This window comes from Suricata suricatta, chromosome 12 (assembly GCF_006229205.1).
Source record: "Suricata suricatta isolate VVHF042 chromosome 12, meerkat_22Aug2017_6uvM2_HiC, whole genome shotgun sequence".
Taxonomy (NCBI): Eukaryota; Metazoa; Chordata; class Mammalia; order Carnivora; family Herpestidae; genus Suricata; species Suricata suricatta.
The window spans coordinates 205,094-221,909 of NC_043711.1; the positions used below are offsets into that span (position 1 = coordinate 205,094).

The 16,816-nt window shown below is 60.2% G+C and overlaps 1 protein-coding gene across 1 annotated transcript in view; it reads left to right on the plus strand.

Moving 5' to 3' along the window:
- HCN2 (hyperpolarization activated cyclic nucleotide gated potassium and sodium channel 2) overlaps nucleotides 1–16,816 on the plus strand; it is a 20,886-nt gene that overhangs the window by 3,438 nt on the left and 632 nt on the right. Inside the window, exons 2-10 of the mRNA XM_029916332.1 lie at nucleotides 6,113–6,221; nucleotides 7,047–7,110; nucleotides 7,828–7,932; nucleotides 9,408–9,435; nucleotides 9,602–10,043; nucleotides 10,609–10,770; nucleotides 11,286–11,504; nucleotides 12,883–13,029; nucleotides 16,531–16,771. Coding sequence (XP_029772192.1) covers nucleotides 6,113–6,221; nucleotides 7,047–7,110; nucleotides 7,828–7,932; nucleotides 9,408–9,435; nucleotides 9,602–10,043; nucleotides 10,609–10,770; nucleotides 11,286–11,504; nucleotides 12,883–13,029; nucleotides 16,531–16,771 — 1,517 coding nt within the window. The remainder of the gene's footprint in view (nucleotides 1–6,112; nucleotides 6,222–7,046; nucleotides 7,111–7,827; nucleotides 7,933–9,407; nucleotides 9,436–9,601; nucleotides 10,044–10,608; nucleotides 10,771–11,285; nucleotides 11,505–12,882; nucleotides 13,030–16,530; nucleotides 16,772–16,816) is intronic.

Sequence of the window (16,816 nt, forward strand, 5' to 3'; positions counted from 1 at the left end):
TTCAGGTACGGCCACTGGAGGAGGGGGGGCCGGCGCGGGGGGGCACCGCGAGCGGACGCGTGCGCGGGGGGCCGTCCTTGGAGCACCTCGGGGAGGGCGGGGCTGCGCGCCCCGTGGGTGACCTCGGGGCCCCTCGGTGACCTCGGGCGCGTCCGAGACCCGCCGTAATGGCCTGGGCGCGCGAGGCTCCGCCCTTGGGGGGGAAGCAGCTGGAAGCGCGCGCAGGCTCCCGCGGTGACCCCTGAGCGCCCCCTCCCACGCACTCTGACATCCCCCTCCCTGCGGGATGGGCGCGCGTCACGGGCCGCAGGACCAGGGTCTGAGCGCGGAGGGGTGGAGAGGACGAATAGAGGGGAACGTGGGCGCCGGGGAGGCGGCAGAGCGGAAGGAAGGAGGAAGGAAGGGCGCCGGAGAAGGACGTGCCCGGGAGAGGCTGGCGGAGAAGGGGTTAAGGGAACATGGCTCGCTCCCAAGGTCTCCACCTGCGCCCCACACCTCAGGGAGGCGCGTTCCGGTCCCGGGCCTGGGTATTGCGCGGTGAGAGGGCGCTGAGCGTGCTGGGGTCCCCAGGCTGTCTTCTCTGAGCCGCAGCAGCGGGAGCCACTGGGTGGCGTGTCCATGTGTCAGTGGGTGTGTAAACGTTGATATGGATTAAGGCGGTTGATAGGTGGAAAGGCACAGAGCAAGACCCAGCGCAGGGTCACGGCCGAGTATATTTGTGGTTCTTGTTCTTGGGTGCGCGCCTCTGGCCTGCGAGTGTGAACCGTGCACATCACTGCAAGCTGTGTGTGATCCGGAGCATGTGACTGCAGGGGGCGTGGGCCTTGGGCCGTGGGCCGAGCGACCTAGGGGGCAGGCAGGTCCCTAGGGGTGTGTGTGTGTGTGTGTGTGTGTGTGTGTGTGTGTGTGTGTGTGTGTGTGTGTGTGTGTGTGTGTGTGTGTGTGTGTGTGTGTCCATGAAGGAGGTGTGAGTTGGCACGCAGAGGGTCTAGAGAGGGCCTGGTTCTCAGGGCGGGCGCGGCTTCAGCACCACGGAGAGCAGCCCAGAGGGCTCTCGGAGCCGCGGGTTTTATCGAGCCCTGTCTTGCCCGAAGTTTGAGCCCCACCAGCCCCACCCCGGGAACTTGCTCCGCACTTGATCCAGATCTCCAGAGCTGGGAAAGGGGGGTGTGGGATTCTCCCTTGTCCTGGCCCTTCCACAATTCCAGTGCTTGACAGCTCGGGAAACTGAGGCCCCAGGGACACACAAATCAGGGACAGAGACTGGGATTCCATCGGCTTACTCTTCACACCTTCCCTGGGAGGTGAAGACACGCTTGGCTAATGGCTTGAATCTGGGGAGAGGTCAAGGGGGGGAACCTGGGGTGTCCGAATGAGGTGCATTTGGATGGTCCTGACCTGCACTGGGGCTCACCATTCCATCTAGGTGGTCCAGGCTGGGAGAGCTTGGGTCAGTGTCTCTGCTTATGTTCCAGTGACCTGGCCAGCTGTCTGGGAAGGGACATCAGGGACATGGTGGGCAGGGGAAGGTGGCTGAGGAAAGTAGCCATTGCCCTGGGTCTTCTGCTGCAGCCAACCTCCCACCACCACCCGCCCACTGCCAGTGGTGGGTGGCCCTGGGCATCCTCTTGGCTGCAGAAGGGGCACCTTGCAGCCTGGGGGGAGGGGATGCCAGAGGGAGGGCTTTCTGGCCCTTGTGCCACTTGGAGATAGTCACCTGTGAGAATCTAGGCAGGCCACGAGGTCTAGGCTGGGCAGATAAATTATAAAATGGGGTTGAGCAAGCAGGGGGTTGGTGAGTATGTCCTGAACCGGGGCTAAGGGAGACAATGTCAAATTGGAAACCAGATGTTTTCAATTTGGGATGCAGCAGAACCTCTACAGCCCCCCATGTTTCAGTGGAGGGCTGATTCAGTATGGAGACAGGCTCCAAGCTTCCTGAGGCCGTCCGGGGCTAGGTGCCATGGCAGCACCTCACTGACACTGCTTCAGTCATGTCAGCTATGAAGTGGAAAGGGAACACAGAGAGATTACGTCACTTGCCCAAAGCTACACGAGTCAGGGGGGTCGCACCAGGCTGGCAGCCCAGCCTCTGGCTGCGTCCCATCCAGACCAGGAAGAAATGGGAAGAAAAAGGCTTTCTGGGGATTGTTCAGCATATTGGGGTACCCGAAGGCAGGCTGTGGATCATCGCTATGTTTCTAGGTGTGTGTGAGTTTTCATAAAACTATTCATGGAGCGAGTAGTTTTAAATCCGACCCAGTGGTACAGACGCCATCCCCATGGGTGCCTGCATTCACATACTGTGCAGGATTTAAAGAGGAAAGAGATTTTGAGGTGCAGGCTCCCAGGCCAGCCCCCGGGTCCCTGCCCAAGGCCACACCTCTGGCCGTTGTTTGCCTGTGAAGCTCTTCCCGTGCCTGGCCTGGCCCCCACCTGGCACGGAGGACAGGACGATGAGTGTCCGGTGAACGGGAGCCGCCCTGGCACCGCCTCGCCGTCCGCAGGCCGCGGTGCGCCTACCAGCGGGGAGGGCAGTGTGCGGAGGCTTCGAGGAAGGGGAGACACGTGGGAATGGGCAGAGGAGGGTGTCCAGGAGGAGAGACCGTCCGGGGGAAAGGCCAGAAGGCAGCAGCTCTGGAGGGTGCTTGGGGGCAGTCTGCAGAGGGCCCTGTGCTGCCTGTGGCTGGGCTTGAGTCCTCTCTGGGCCTCCCTGCCTTGGTTTCCCCAAACCTGAGAGGTGGCGGTGTGAGCAAAAGGGAGTGTGTGACTTTCTATGCCATGCCGGCCCCTTTCCCTGCTTCCCTGGGGTGACTGGCCTTTGCATGTGCTGTCCCCTCACCACACCTGCCCTCACCCCCTGCTTCTGACCCATCGCCTCCCCGTCACACAGGTGCACCCCGCATTTGTGTCCTTTTTCACTTCATGCTGCTTGCTGGCCTGTCAGCCCCTGCCGTGGGCCTGAGGGCCTGTGAAGGCCCTGTCACGTCCTAGCGTCTCAGGTGTTTGTGAGCTCGCTTAGGGGCACACCCAGGCAGAGCTTGTGCCCGTGACGCTCATCTCTGGGCTGCTTTGGACCAGCCCAACCCCTTCTGAGGCTGTTTCGTCACCTGGAAACCTGGGCATGTGGGTGGCACTAGTGTTAGGACAGAAGCCCGGAGAGATGCTCCAGGGGCTTCCACTGGGGGTGAGTGGCAGGCGGAGAAGCAAGTTCAAGGGACAGAGGGAACTGTTGTGCTGGGAGGCTTGCCGTTCTTTCTGGGCACCCTGCCGTTCATGCCTGAGTGGGAACGGGTGTCCAAACAGGAGTGTGATGCAAGGGGGCAGCCATGGGGCGTGTATGGGGGCCGCAGTCACAGCGGGCGCCTCACAGGGTCCTCAGGGCCTCGGCGGGGTCTTCTGCCCCTCCTCTCCAGAACAATAAGAAAACAAACACAGGTGAATCTGTTCCTTTCACCTGGACCAGCACTGACTCTAGAGGCCAATGGGCTCCACATGTGTGAAGGTCCTAGGGGACCAGTGGGCAGGCAGGGGGACCCCAGAACGGCTGGGACGTGCAGGGACCACCATCGCTCGTTCTGGGTTGTTCATGTTTTCTGCCACCTCCCACTGCCTCCTCACGTGATTGTCACTCGGGTGACTGAGGCGGCCCCGGGGACTGGGAGCCTGGGCAGGTCTAGAGAGAAAGTTCGGGCAAGTGGCTTGGAACCCGTCCTGAGTCTGTAAGTGCCTCTGAGGTCTGACTGGAGTCTCTCCCACTGCCGCTGACTTTCCGTGCAACGATCCCCAGTTTTCTACCGCTGGGAGGCCTGGCATGAGGGTAGGAGATGAGCTGGTCCCTTTCCTGCCCTTTGGAGACATTTAGACAAAGCCAGGACCAGCAGATGCTGACCTGTGTCTGTGTCACATCCTCTGGGGTCCCCAAGGGACTGGGAGGGTGGAGGGGCCGATCTGAAGAACCGAACAGGACTGGAGGCCCCTGTCTCCGACCCCAGATGGCCTGGTGGATCCGAGAGGGATCAGGGTGGGAGTGTGCTCTGCAAATCCCTGTGTTGGCTCACGGGAATAAGTCCTGCATTATCGGGGGGGGGGGGGGGGGGGGGGGGGGACAAGGGTTTCCCTGGCTCCAGACCCAGCATGGAGGCACGTGGGTGGGGACAGGTGACAAGCCCATTTCCCCAGGTGACAAGCCCATTTCCCCAGGGCCCACCTGGTGGAAGGAAGGAAGCTCCATGGTCCATATGAAGGGTGAGGGACCATCCGTGGCTGAGGCCCCCTTCCTCTCTCCAGGGGCCTCCTGCCAGAATTTGGAATTTCTGGTCCCTGCTTTAAAAACTTCGCATCTCCAAGCCCCTTGCTTCAACATCATGGGACCCGGGCATGATCCCAAGGGTTCAGTGGGATGCTCAGGGCAGATCCCGCTATAGTTTCCCCCATCAAGAAGCCGGCCCCAAATCCAGCTACTCCAGGCCATTCCATCTCCCTCCTGGACCCTGCCTCCTGCTCCCTTCCTACCCTTCCCGCTGCCAGCACCATCTTCTCAAGGTACGTTTGTCTTTCCCTCTCACTTAAAGCCTCCCAAGGTCCTGCAGAACCCAGCTCCCACCCTCCCCCATTTCCTTCATGCCCACTCCAGCATCAGGCCACCTGGACAGCCTTGAGAGGGAAAACCCCACTGTAGCCACAGGACCTTTGCATTTGCCGTCTCCTCTGCCTGGGCTGCAGGGTCCCCTGACAACTATAATCAGCTATTTCTCCGATGTCTGCCCAAGTGCCATGCCCTCTGAGAAGCCCTCCCTACCTACTCTGAAGCATCTCACTCACTTATCTGTTTGTGTGGAATGCCAGTCTCCCTCACCCAGCCTGGGGCTCTGAGGGAGAGCTGGGTCTGTGTAATCACTAAGTGTCCTCCCGGCCTGGCACACGCCCTGCCCCCACAGCCTGCCCAGACTCGGGCTTACTGGGGGAGCCCGGGAATCCGGTGATCTTTCCGGGCAGGCATCTTCCTTTCCTAATCCCTGACACTCGACTTGGATCTGAAACCCGACATGGGAGGGCTCAGCCCCCTAATCCTCCACCCCCTGCTGCTCGCCCTTAATCACTGACCTCCAGGGCCCTAATCTCTTCAGATTTGCGTGATTTGTAATTCCTGGACTGCTTCCCACCAGGGTCTTAGTGCTGGGATCCCGCAGGGTGAGGGGTGGCGGGCTGCCTTTGTTCACCAGCCCTTATCTGGCCTGGAAGTCTGTGCACCTGGGTTCTGTCCCTCAGCACTCGAAGAATGGGCTCAGGGTGGGGGCCCTGGCTGAAGTCCCGTGCCCATGTGCGTGCACACAGGTGCGTCTGGAACAGGCTTCCTTCCCCCAGCTGGGCACTGGGGCCGGGGCCAGGGCATCACTGCTGAGCCCTGCCCTCCCTGGGAGAGCCTGCATCGTCCCGGAGTCCCTCAGGGCTGGTCTGGCTCTCTGTGAAGGAAGCCGCTGCCCTCCCAGGCTGTGCTGGAGACAGAACCGAGGGACTGTGTGTTCCCGCAGAAGTGGGGGTCCCCCTGGGGCCTCACTGTTATTTGTTAGGGAAGATTTTACTTATTTTTAAATGTTTATTTCTTTTGAGAGAGAGACAGAGAGAGAAACTGCGAGCAGTGAGGTGCAGGGAGTGAGCAAATCCCAAGCAGGCTTGAAGCTGTCAGCACAGAGCCTGATGTGGGGCTCGATCTGACCAACCGTCAGATCATGACCTGAGCCAAAATCAAGAGTCCGACACCTAACCGACTGAGCCGTGTTAGAAAAGATGTTTAAATATGGGACTTACCTTTGGTCATTGAAGGCCCCCAGGTGGTTGAAAGCTGACTGTGAGCCAGGCCTCTGCTGCCTCGGCCTGGAGAGGCCCTTGCAGTCCCTGGGCCCCAGGCCCGCTGGGCGGCGCCGTGAGGGAGGGGCTGCCAGCACTGGGCAGATGAGGCACTGAGGCTCAGAGGAGAGTGACTTGCCCCAGGCCACTGTGGCCCAGGAGGGAGGTCGGGGGAGGGGCAGGTGGCGGGTCCAGGGGAGGGCCTGGGCTCCTTTGTGCCCTGATTGGCCTCTGTGCCCCAGGCCTCGCGTCCCCTCGGTAGGTGTGTACAGGCCCTCTTCTTCCACCAGTCCCCCACAGGGGACCAGGGGGCTGATGAGGACAAGGGTCAGGGCCTTGGGACCCCTTTAGGGGCATCCGGGTTGGAGCAGGTGGGTCACCCTAGTGATGGACCTGGGGATCGGGCCACTCTGCCCCAGAGCTGCCTCAGAGCCCCTCTCCAGAGTCCTGTCCTCTGTGCTCTGACTCCTCATTTGTCCAGGGGACACCACCCAGCTTGGGAAAACACGCTGAACAGAGTGACGGGGCCCCGGGATCGTTCCCTGGGGACGAGGGGCAGTGGACAGGGCTCCAGGCCCGCAGGAAGAAGGCTAACCTTAGCCCTAAACAGGCAGGCAGTAGACAGAGGACAGGTGCTGGGAGCACCAGGCCTGGGTGTCAGTTCTTTTTCCCCACTCCCTGGTGGGGCCACCTCTCTGGTCTGTCACTGGGGAAGTGTGACGCTTGTCCCTACCCCCACCCCAGGAATAAAGGGAGAGAATGTCTGTGAAGAGTCACCTGTGAAGTCACCTTACAGTCCGGACAATTAGATTGTTTCTAGGCTCCGCCTGGTGGTTTCTAACTCCCCCTCATGGTTTCTAGGCTGTCTGGCCTTCTCAGTTACTCTTTCCTGCTTGCTCTGTCCCAGGGCATGTGCCAGGAGTTGGGGAGGGGGTAGGACAGGCCTCAGATCAGAGAGGGTGTGGGGTGGGATTAGAGGCTGTACAGCGGGAGTGCTGGGGTTGCGGATGGGGGGCAGGGGCAGCAGGCAGGTGGGGCCCCTCATCCCATGCCCCACACCTTATCTAGATTCAAGCAAAGCAGGGTCTTGAATTTTTAGCAGCCATTTGATTTTGCACTTAATACCCACCCCCTGGCCACTCAGTCCTTTCAGCTCTCAGGGTCGTCAGGTCTTCACACCCACCCCCCATCCCCAGGTCCTCCCGTCACAGCCCCGCCTGGACCTCACAACCCCTGCGCGAAGGCGGCTCTGGCAGTCAGGTGTGGGTGGGGCAGGCTCCCGGAGGACCTCGCCCGCGGCCACTCCCTGGCTCATTTCTCCTTCATGGAGAGAAGAGTGGGGGTCCCAGGAGCTTTGGGACTTGCCCACGGCCACACCCGCCAACAGGTCAGAGAACTGGGTGTCAGCCCGGGTCTGGCTGCTGCCACCGAGGTGTTAGACGTTGGGTGCTTTCCAGCCTTTGGCTCTCGAAGACTGAGCGACTGTGAACATCTTGGTACAAATTGCTTTTTAATTTTTTTCTCTTCCTCTTGGACAGTTTCCTTGGAATCACTTCCCCGAAGTGGAGCGCCGGGGCCAGCCCGCGCACAAGGTGCTAACTGCTGCCCCCTGCAGGCTGCCCGGAAGGGCGCTCCCAGAGCTGAGTGCTCTCTGTGGCCGAGCCGGCGCTGCAGGGTTCGGCTTTTTTTCAAAAGCTTATTTGTTTTTAAGTTTATTTTGAGAGGATGAGCACGTGTGTGTGAGCCAGGGAGGGGCAGAGAGAGAGGAGAGAGAATCTTTAGCAGGCTCCTCGCCAAACATGGGGCCCAAAGCGGGGCTCAATCCCAGGGCCTTGGGACCATGACCTGAGGCAAAATCAAGAGCCGGGCACTCAACCCACTGAGCTCCCCAGGCGCCCCTGGATCTTATGTCTCTGTATTTATTTGTTCTAATTTGGGCGAACCCCACGACCCTGGGAACCTCCTCTGCTCCTCCAGCCAGCCAGCAGGACGAGCCAGGGAGCGGCCGCCTCCAGGGTCCTCCGGGGCCTGTCCTGCCCACGCGTGATAGAGCCTTCTCCAAATGGACGTGGGACCCCAGCGGTGATGGGAGCGCACTGGGTCTGGGGGAGAGCCCTGCAAACCCTGCCTGGGAGGCCGAAGACCTGGAGCGCGCTCACAGGGCTGCTCTCTCTGCGCTGTTCAGAAAGAGCAAAAAGTGAAATTCGAGGCTTCCTTCACCTGGATCTAGACAGGACGTGTGGACCCAGATCCCAAATCTCGGGCATCTGATCATCATTGAGACAATCCCCAACCCGTAGCCTCGGAGTTCCTTTTTTTTTCTTTTATAGTGTCAACATATAACATAAAATCTGGCATTTAATCATTTAAAAGTGTACAACTGAATGGCATTAAGTACATTCACAATGTTGTGCAGCCATCACCACCATCCATATCCAGAACTTTCTCACCTTCCCTAAAACTCCCCTGCCCCCCACAGAACCTGTTCCGGACGGTCCCGCACGTGGACTCACACCCCACGTGGCCTCTCGTGTCCGTTCCCTCCCGGAGCGTCGTGTGTTCGGGGCCCCGTCCACAGGGTCGCGGGTGCAGGCGCCTCGCTCCTGCTCGCAGCCGAGGGACGTGCGCGTGCGCGGTGGACATGGTCATCCGTGGACGTGCGCGTGTGCAGTGGGTCAGCTGAGGGACGTGCGCGTGCGCAGTGGACACACTGTGTGTCTTGGGTCATCCACCGAAGTTTCCACCTTTGGCTTTTGTGAATCCTGTTCCTGGGAATGTACGTGCGCAGTTTATCTGTTTTCAGTTCGTGGGGTTCACACCTAGGAGTGGAATTGGTGGGTCAGACCATGATTCTGTGTAATGCTTTTTAGTTTATTTATTTCGAGAGACAGAATGAGACTATGGTGGGGGGAGGGGCAGAGAGCGTCCCGAGCAAGTTCCTGCATATTAGTGCAGACCTGACAAGGGGCTCCATCTTAATAACCATAAGATCATGACCTGAGCTGAAATCAAGAGTCAGACACACAACCCGCTGGACCACCCAAGTGCCCCGCTTCTGTTTGGACTTTTGAGGAACGAACAGAACAGTTATTCCTTGTTTTGATTTGCATTTTCTCGATCACTGCTGTGCTGGGCATCTGTCCACGTGGCCTCGCTGCATCTGTATGTCCTCATACTTTATTCAGAACCCCAAGCCCAGCCACCAGCAGATGCTCCTTGAGTGGACAGGCCTTTCTCAGTGAGCACTTCCCAAGTGGAGTTTGGAATTGGTTCCAGGGACTTGGGAGTGGAATCCGCCAGTCAGCACTTTTTCAGGCGAATCTATCACATGAAGTGTCCTTTCTCCGTCTCTCCCAACCCTTCCCTCCCTCCGGCCTGGGGGCCTAGCCACTTTCTCTCTCCCTCCCACTCCCCAGGGTGCAGCCCGTGATGGAAGGTGGGCCAGGAACCCCTTCTGCTGCCTCACAGAAGCCCAGCTACTCAGGACAATGTGGGGCCCAGCATGCCCCGCCCCCATCCCGCCCCCCCGTTCCCGGTTGCCCCCATTGTGCCCACAGGGGTGTGGGAGGGCTTCCTGGAGTTGGGGTACACACTGTGATTCGAGGCCCAAGTCTTGGCTTGGAGGAGGCGAGATCTGGGCTGGTCCTTGAAGGCCTGTGTGTGTGTGTGTGTGTGTGTGTGTGTGTGTGTGAGAGAGAGTGTGTGTGTGGTGGAGACAGCACTCTGGGGCAAAGGCCTGGAGGCGTGACAGCCTGCGCTTCGACCCCAGGTTCTACTGGGACTTCACCATGTTGCTCTTCATGGTGGGAAACCTCATCATCATACCCGTGGGCATCACCTTCTTCAAGGACGAGACCACCGCCCCGTGGATCGTGTTCAATGTGGTCTCAGACACGTTCTTCCTCATGGACCTGGTGCTGAACTTCCGAACGGGCATCGTGATTGAGGACAACACGGAGATTATCCTGGACCCCGAGAAGATCAAGAAGAAGTACCTGCGCACGTGGTTCGTGGTGGACTTCGTGTCCTCCATCCCCGTGGACTACATCTTCCTCATCGTGGAGAAGGGCATCGACTCCGAGGTTTACAAGACGGCGCGCGCGCTGCGAATCGTGCGCTTCACCAAGATCCTCAGCCTCCTGCGGCTGCTGCGCCTGTCGCGCCTGATCCGCTACATCCACCAGTGGGAGGAGGTGAGCCCCGGGGGCTGACGGGCAGGGGCGCCGAGGGAGGGGAGGCGCAGTGAGGGGAAGGGTCCTGGGGGCCGCGGGGCGGGACTAGGAGAGTTCGGCCCTGCACGCCTCCGTCCCCGCTCCCTTCATTCGGCTTTGGAAGAGGGGCTCCCCTCTCCCCCCTCCCCCGGCGGCAGGGAGACATGCCCAGAGGAGCGAGGTCACGCCCCTCTGCTCCGAGTCGACCCGCTTCTGGACTGGCCTCCAGCCGCCTGCCCTTGGCCTCCAGCCCGCGGCCGGCGATGTCGCCCCCAGTTTCCGGGGGCCGCAGCAAGGCTCCGAGGGTGGCAGGGGGTGGGGACTGGGTCTGGGGAAGCACAACGGGGTGGGGGCAGGGTTAGGGCGTGCGGTGAGCCCAGGCCCCTGTCGCAGGTCTCAGGGCTGGGGGTGGGGGTTCGGCCCGGGGGGGGGGGGGGGGGGGGGGGGGGGGGGGGGGCGGCGGGGGCAGCTTTCGCCCCCTGCCCTGGCGGGTGAGAGGCGGTGGGAGGCGGTGGGCGGGGGACTCTCACGCCCCGCCCGCCCGCAGATCTTCCACATGACCTATGACCTGGCGAGCGCGGTGATGCGCATCTGCAACCTTATCAGCATGATGCTGCTGCTGTGTCACTGGGACGGCTGCCTGCAGTTCCTGGTGCCCATGCTGCAGGACTTCCCGCGGAACTGCTGGGTCTCCATCAACGGCATGGTGGTGAGCCGCCGCCCGCCGCGAGCTCGCGGTCCCGGGCCCCGCCCAGCACCCGGCCAGACCCCCCGCCGGCGCCAGGGGTGCGCGGTCCCCGGACCCCCACTCAGTGCTGGCCTCGGTGCTCTGGCATCTTGGAGCCCTCAGACCCCGGCCACTGAAGAGGTAGCTTGTTGACCGCAGAGCACCACTAAGACAGCTTCTGACACCCGGAGATAATGTCATCTGCTTGCAGTTTTCCTCTGACTGATTCCTCTTTTTATTTACATAATTATGTAAAAGACAACTTTATTGTCCCCTAACCCTGAAATGGGAATGCAGTGCCTCCACCATAAGAAATGAGAACCCGCTGAGGGAGGACCAAGCATCTGTGTGTGGGTTCCTGGCGGAGACACTGACGGTTAACAAGGGCGAGCCTCGGGTGCCAGACACGGGCCTGGGTGGCAGGAGGGGCAGGCGGGGCCCCGGGGTCAGGGCTGCCTGGGGCCGGCCAGCGCCCCTGACTGACTGCGGCTTTGCAGAACCACTCCTGGAGCGAGCTCTACTCCTTCGCGCTCTTCAAAGCCATGAGCCACATGCTGTGCATCGGGTACGGGCGGCAGGCCCCCGAGAGCATGACGGACATCTGGCTGACGATGCTGAGCATGATCGTGGGTGCCACCTGCTACGCCATGTTCATCGGCCACGCCACCGCCCTCATCCAGTCGCTGGACTCCTCGCGGCGCCAGTACCAGGAGAAGGTCTGAGGGGAGGAGAGTCTGGAGGCCTGGGGGGCCCACCCCGCTGTCCCCCAGCCCCATGTGCTGTGCCTAGGACAGGGGCCGGCAGGAATGTGGGGACTGAGGACCCTAGAGGGGTCCGGGTCCGTGGCCACAGTTAGGAGGAGTGAGAAGGTCCCCCAGACAGTGGGGGAGCTCAGGGCCCTCCAGGAGCAGGGTAGTCTGGAGCCGGGGTGGGAGACGCGGACGGGTGGATGGGACACAAGCTGAGGGGAGGGTGGAAGCTGGGGGAGGGTCTGAACGGAGCAAGGCCAGCCTGGGGCACCAGGGAGCCCCTGGGGGCTGGAGATGCTCAGAGGGCTGCCTAGGGGGCAGGGCTCACCCCCAGGGGCCTCTGGGCCAGCTTGGGAGGGGCTGGAGCAGGGAAAGCACAGAGAAGAGTCCAGTAATCTTGGGGTCGTTTGAGGACATGCTGGGTGACTGAGCCCACGGAGGAGGCCCCCAGGGGGGTCGAAGGATGTCTGGCCCCTCAGACCTGGCCTCTGGGAAGCCTCCACAGAGCTAGTGCTAGGGCTGGAGGCGGGGCGCCAGGGCACCTGGGGGACCAGGAGGGGCCAAGGGAGAGTGGGCAGTGGCCCCATGTGCTGGCCCTTTCTAGAGTCCCCCCTGCCTCAGTGTCCCCTCCAGTGCCGAGGTGTGCTTGCTGTCCTGGACACAGCCCCGTCTGTCCTGCACTGCTTCCTAGTGGCTGGTCCCAGCTGGGCAGCCCTGAGTGCTCCCCCAGCCCCCCAGCAGAGCCGCCGGGTCAGCCGGGTCAGCTGGGCCGGGCGCCAGGCGCCCCGGCTGTCCGGAAGCCACGGTTTTACACCCAAACATGAGCTGGTGCTGCCACCCGCCTGGCATCACGGGTTCCGCTGAGCTCAGGGCAGCTGTGTCTGGGCGGAAACGGGACTGGGGGCACCATCCTGGGGACAGCAGGGCCTGGCACCCCGGTCCTGAGCAGGGCAGGACTGAGCCGGTGGTTTCTGAAAAGATCTCTGGGGAGGGGAGGCAGGGCCACCGACAGAGTCGGCACCTCTGGGATGGGCTCCGGCATCGGGGTGGGGGTGGGGGGGACTGAGGAGTCGGGCCGCCCGCTGTGAGGGCCTAGCGCCAAGCTGCCCCCGCATTCTCGGGGGCAGGGGTCCTGGGTAAGATTCGGGCCGTAGGAATGATTTCTCTTCGTATAAGCATGTGCCGAATATCGCTCCGAATATAGTTCTGTATTTTTGCTGCTTATTTGAAATTCAGATTTAACCGGGCACCCGGTGTTCGTGGTCACTGCTGAGGCTGGCCTACAGCAGGGGCCCCGGAGCGGGGGAGGGGCAGCCGCTGACCCGGGCCCTGCCCCGTTCTGCAGTACAAGCAGGTGGAGCAGTACATGTCCTTCCACAAGCTGCCCGCCGACTTCCGCCAGAAGATCCACGACTACTACGAGCACCGCTACCAGGGCAAGATGTTCGACGAGGACAGCATCCTGGGCGAGCTGAGCGGGCCGCTGCGGGAGGTGAGGCCCCCCCCACCCCCGTCCTGGGCCGGGGGGCTGAGCAGGGGGCGGCCCCGCTGCAGCCGGACCTGTCCCAGGGCCGCGATGCTCAGCAGGGCCCCCGCCGTGAGCCTTCACGTGCGGCACCCCCACCATGCCCCTTGATGGCCCAGACACCTCCCTTCTGCAGAGGTCCTGGGCTCCCCCCCACTGCCTCTGCCTGACCCCACTTACCCTGTCTGGGGTCCATGCTGGACGGCGGGGGTGGGGGGGGAGCTGCCAGCGGTGTGCCCAGGGTGGTTGTTGGCCTTTGCTCAGCACAAGAGCCCTGCTGAGCGCCAGCCGAAGCATGAGCTCTGCCGGGCACAGCCTGTGTGACTTCGGGCAGGTCCCCTGCCCCAGCTGCGACCAGCCCCTGCCAGCTGGGCGGCCTAACAGAGCAGCGATCCACTCCTTCACTTTCTGGAGCCTAGAAACCCGAGATCAGGTGTGCCGGGGCCACGCTCCCTCCCGAGGCTCCAGGACGGGTCCCTGCAGCGTCTGCCAGCTCCCGGTGGGAGTCCTTGGTGTCCTTGGTGTCCACCTCTCCCCCGTCTCTACCTCTGCCATTGCATGGCCTCCTCTCCTGTGTCTCCCCTCCTTTTTTCTTTTTAATGTTTATTTTTGAGAGCGAGCGTGAGCGGGGGTAGGGCAAAGAGAGGGAAAGAGGATCCAGAGTGGGCTCTGTGCTGACAACACAGAGCCCGACGCAGGGCTCGAACTCACAGACCGTGAGATCACGGCCTGAGCTGAAAACAGACACTTAACCGACGGACTCACCCAGGCGCCCCTCCAGTAGTTTTTAAAAACATGTATTTATTTAAGTCATCTCTACACCTAATGTGGGCTCAAACTCACAACCCCGAGATCTAGAGTCGCACAGTCCACCCGCTGAGCCAGTCAGGCACCCCACAATCCAGTAGTTTCTAGTGTGTTTATTTATTTTTTTTTTAATTTTTTAAATGTTTTATTTATTTTTGAGACAGAGCATGAGAGGGGGAGGGGCAGAGAGAGAAGGAGACACAGAACCGGAAGCAGCTCCAGGCTCTGAGCTAGCTGTCAGCACAGAGCCTGACGCGGGGCTCGAACCCACGAACGTGAGATCTGACCTGAGCCGAAGTCGGAGACTTAACCGACTGAGCCACCCAGGCGCCCCTCTAGTGTGTTTAGAATTGTGTGGTATCACCACTGTCTAGCCCCGCAGCACCCTCAGACGCCAGAACTCTGCTGGGTGCTAGCCCCGACTCCCCCTCCCACCCCCTAGCCCCTGGCAAGCCGTATTTGATCATTATTTGTTTACACAGTTCCAAAGTCGAATTTACAAAAACACGTACATTCAGACAATTTCTGGCTTCTGTCCTGTGCCTCTCCCTGACTTCCTCCTGCTGCATCTCCCATTTCCGTTTCCAATGCACGACCAAGGCGCGCCCGCTGCTCCCAGCTGCCTTCACGGGCCCTGGCCCCGGGCTCCCTCCTCCTTTCCCTGAGCTCAGGCGTGCACCCCTGGGGATTTGCTCCTGTGTTTGGGACGGGGGCGAAGGGGTGAGGGCAGGGCCCAGTCCCTCTCTGCATCCCCCGGAGCTTTGAGGAAACCCAGCCCCAAATGCGCAGGGCGAGAGGGCCCTCTGGGGCTCATCCTGTGATCAAAGGCTGTTGTTTTATTTGTGTTTCTCTTTCTGTGAACCGGCCATAGGTTTTGTTTGTTTTTCTGCATTTCTACAGAATGTTTTGTCCTTTTGTAATTTTACAAATCCTTTATGTGATACACATTTGCCCCCCAATGGCTGTCCTTTAACTTTGCTTATTGTGTTTGTTTTGCTTTGTGTTTTTTTTGCCATGTGGGATTTTCATGCTGCATGAGTGCTTGCTATACACAATAGGTGCTAAATGTGTGCCCGCTGCACAGAGTGGGTATGCAGCGGTCAGTGTCCCTCTTCTGTACACAGCAGGTGCTCCATATGCTGCTTCTACACAGTAGGCACTCATACCTAATTGCTGCATGCAGTAGGTGTTTAATAGCTACTCTCCGTATACAGCAGGTGCAGAGTACATACATGCTGTATGTAGTAGGCCCCAATACCTGGTTACTGTAAACAGCAGATGCACAGTACATGCACGCACACCCAACTTTGGGGGCTGACCCACACTTGCTTATAGCACTTTTGTAGTTTCACCTTTGGGACTCACCCTGGAACCCCGTAGGGACCGGGTTCGGGTCCGCCTCCTGCCACAGGGCCGAAACGTCTGGTTTTGCCTGGGCACCTGTCGGGCCTGCCAGCCCACCCTGCCAGCCCGTCCGCTCCGTGCGGCCCTTCACTCCTCGCAGCTTTCCTGCCAGTTTTGCTCATTTGTTCTAAACGACCTTGGTAGTTTCAGTAATTAAAAAGCAAACGTGATGGCGTTTCTTTGGGAGCATGTGACGGTAGATGAATAGATGAATAGGGTGACGGTGAGGCGTGTGCGCGGCCTCCCGCTGTGCCTTTGGGGGCGTGGTCTTTCCACGGTCCGGCAAACGGTCCGGACATTTCGCAACCTCACGCGGCGCTGATTCCCTTCACTCTCTGTGCCCGTGTAAGTGGGGTCTTCTCCTCTGTTGTGTCTTCTGAGTGGTTGCTGTTTGAATACATAAATGCTCTGATTTTGCTTTTTTTTTTTAATGTTTATTTATTTTTGAGAGAGAGAGACAGAGATAGAGCATGAGCAGGGGAGAGGCAGAGAGAGAGGGAGACACAGAATCTGAAGCAGGCCCCAGGCTCTGAGCTCAGCACAGAGCTCCACTTGGGGCTTGAACTCACATACCACGAAATCATGACCTGAGCCAAAGCTGGACGCTCACCCGGTGGACTGAGCCCCCAGGCGCCCTGGTTTTACTTTTAAGGTTAAGCTTCCTTCAGTGAGATGTATCTCCCAGCAGAGCGCCCTGTCGTAGGGAACCCGGGCGGGTGAGCGGGACTCACGTGGCCACCGCCCAGAAGGGATGTGGAAAGGCTCCACCCTCTGAGGCTCCTGCGGGGTGGCTCACCCCGTCTCTGCCAGCCTGATTCATTTTACAGGTCTTGCGTTTTTATGTTGATTTTTTTTTTTTTATCACTTGCTACTTTGACTTTTACTGTTGTGACCTTACATGGAGTCTTTGGGTTTTCCAGGTCGTCCTATTAAAAAGACAGTAAAGAGATTTCGTGTCACTTTTTCTTTCCCAGTTCTTATGTCTCCAATGGCTTTTTCTTGCCTGGTCGCACTGGCCGGGGCTGCTGACAGAGTTAGGTGGCAGGGTGTCACTGCACGTTTTTTCTGGTTCTTGTCTTTGGCAGCAAAACCCTCCAGTGTCTGCCCCATAAGTAAGATGGCGGCGCTCAGGCACAAGTGTTAAAACTCCTTTGATAGATGAAGACCCTGCGGGTCTGCGGGAGAGACAGCCAGGGAGCGGGGCCAGGCGGAAACAAAGACTTGCGCCCCGTGACGCCCTGCTTCCCGCCCCTGCAGGAGATCGTCAACTTCAACTGCCGGAAGCTGGTGGCCTCGATGCCGCTGTTCGCCAACGCCGACCCCAACTTTGTCACGGCCATGCTGACCAAACTCAGATTCGAGGTCTTCCAGCCGGGTGACTACATCATCCGCGAAGGCACCATCGGCAAGAAGATGTACTTCATCCAGCACGGCGTGGTCAGCGTGCTCACCAAGGGCAACAAGGAGATGAAGCTGTCCGACGGCTCCTATTTCGGGGGTGAGCGCCTGCGGGGCGGGGCGCTGGCCGCGGGGCGGGGCTGGC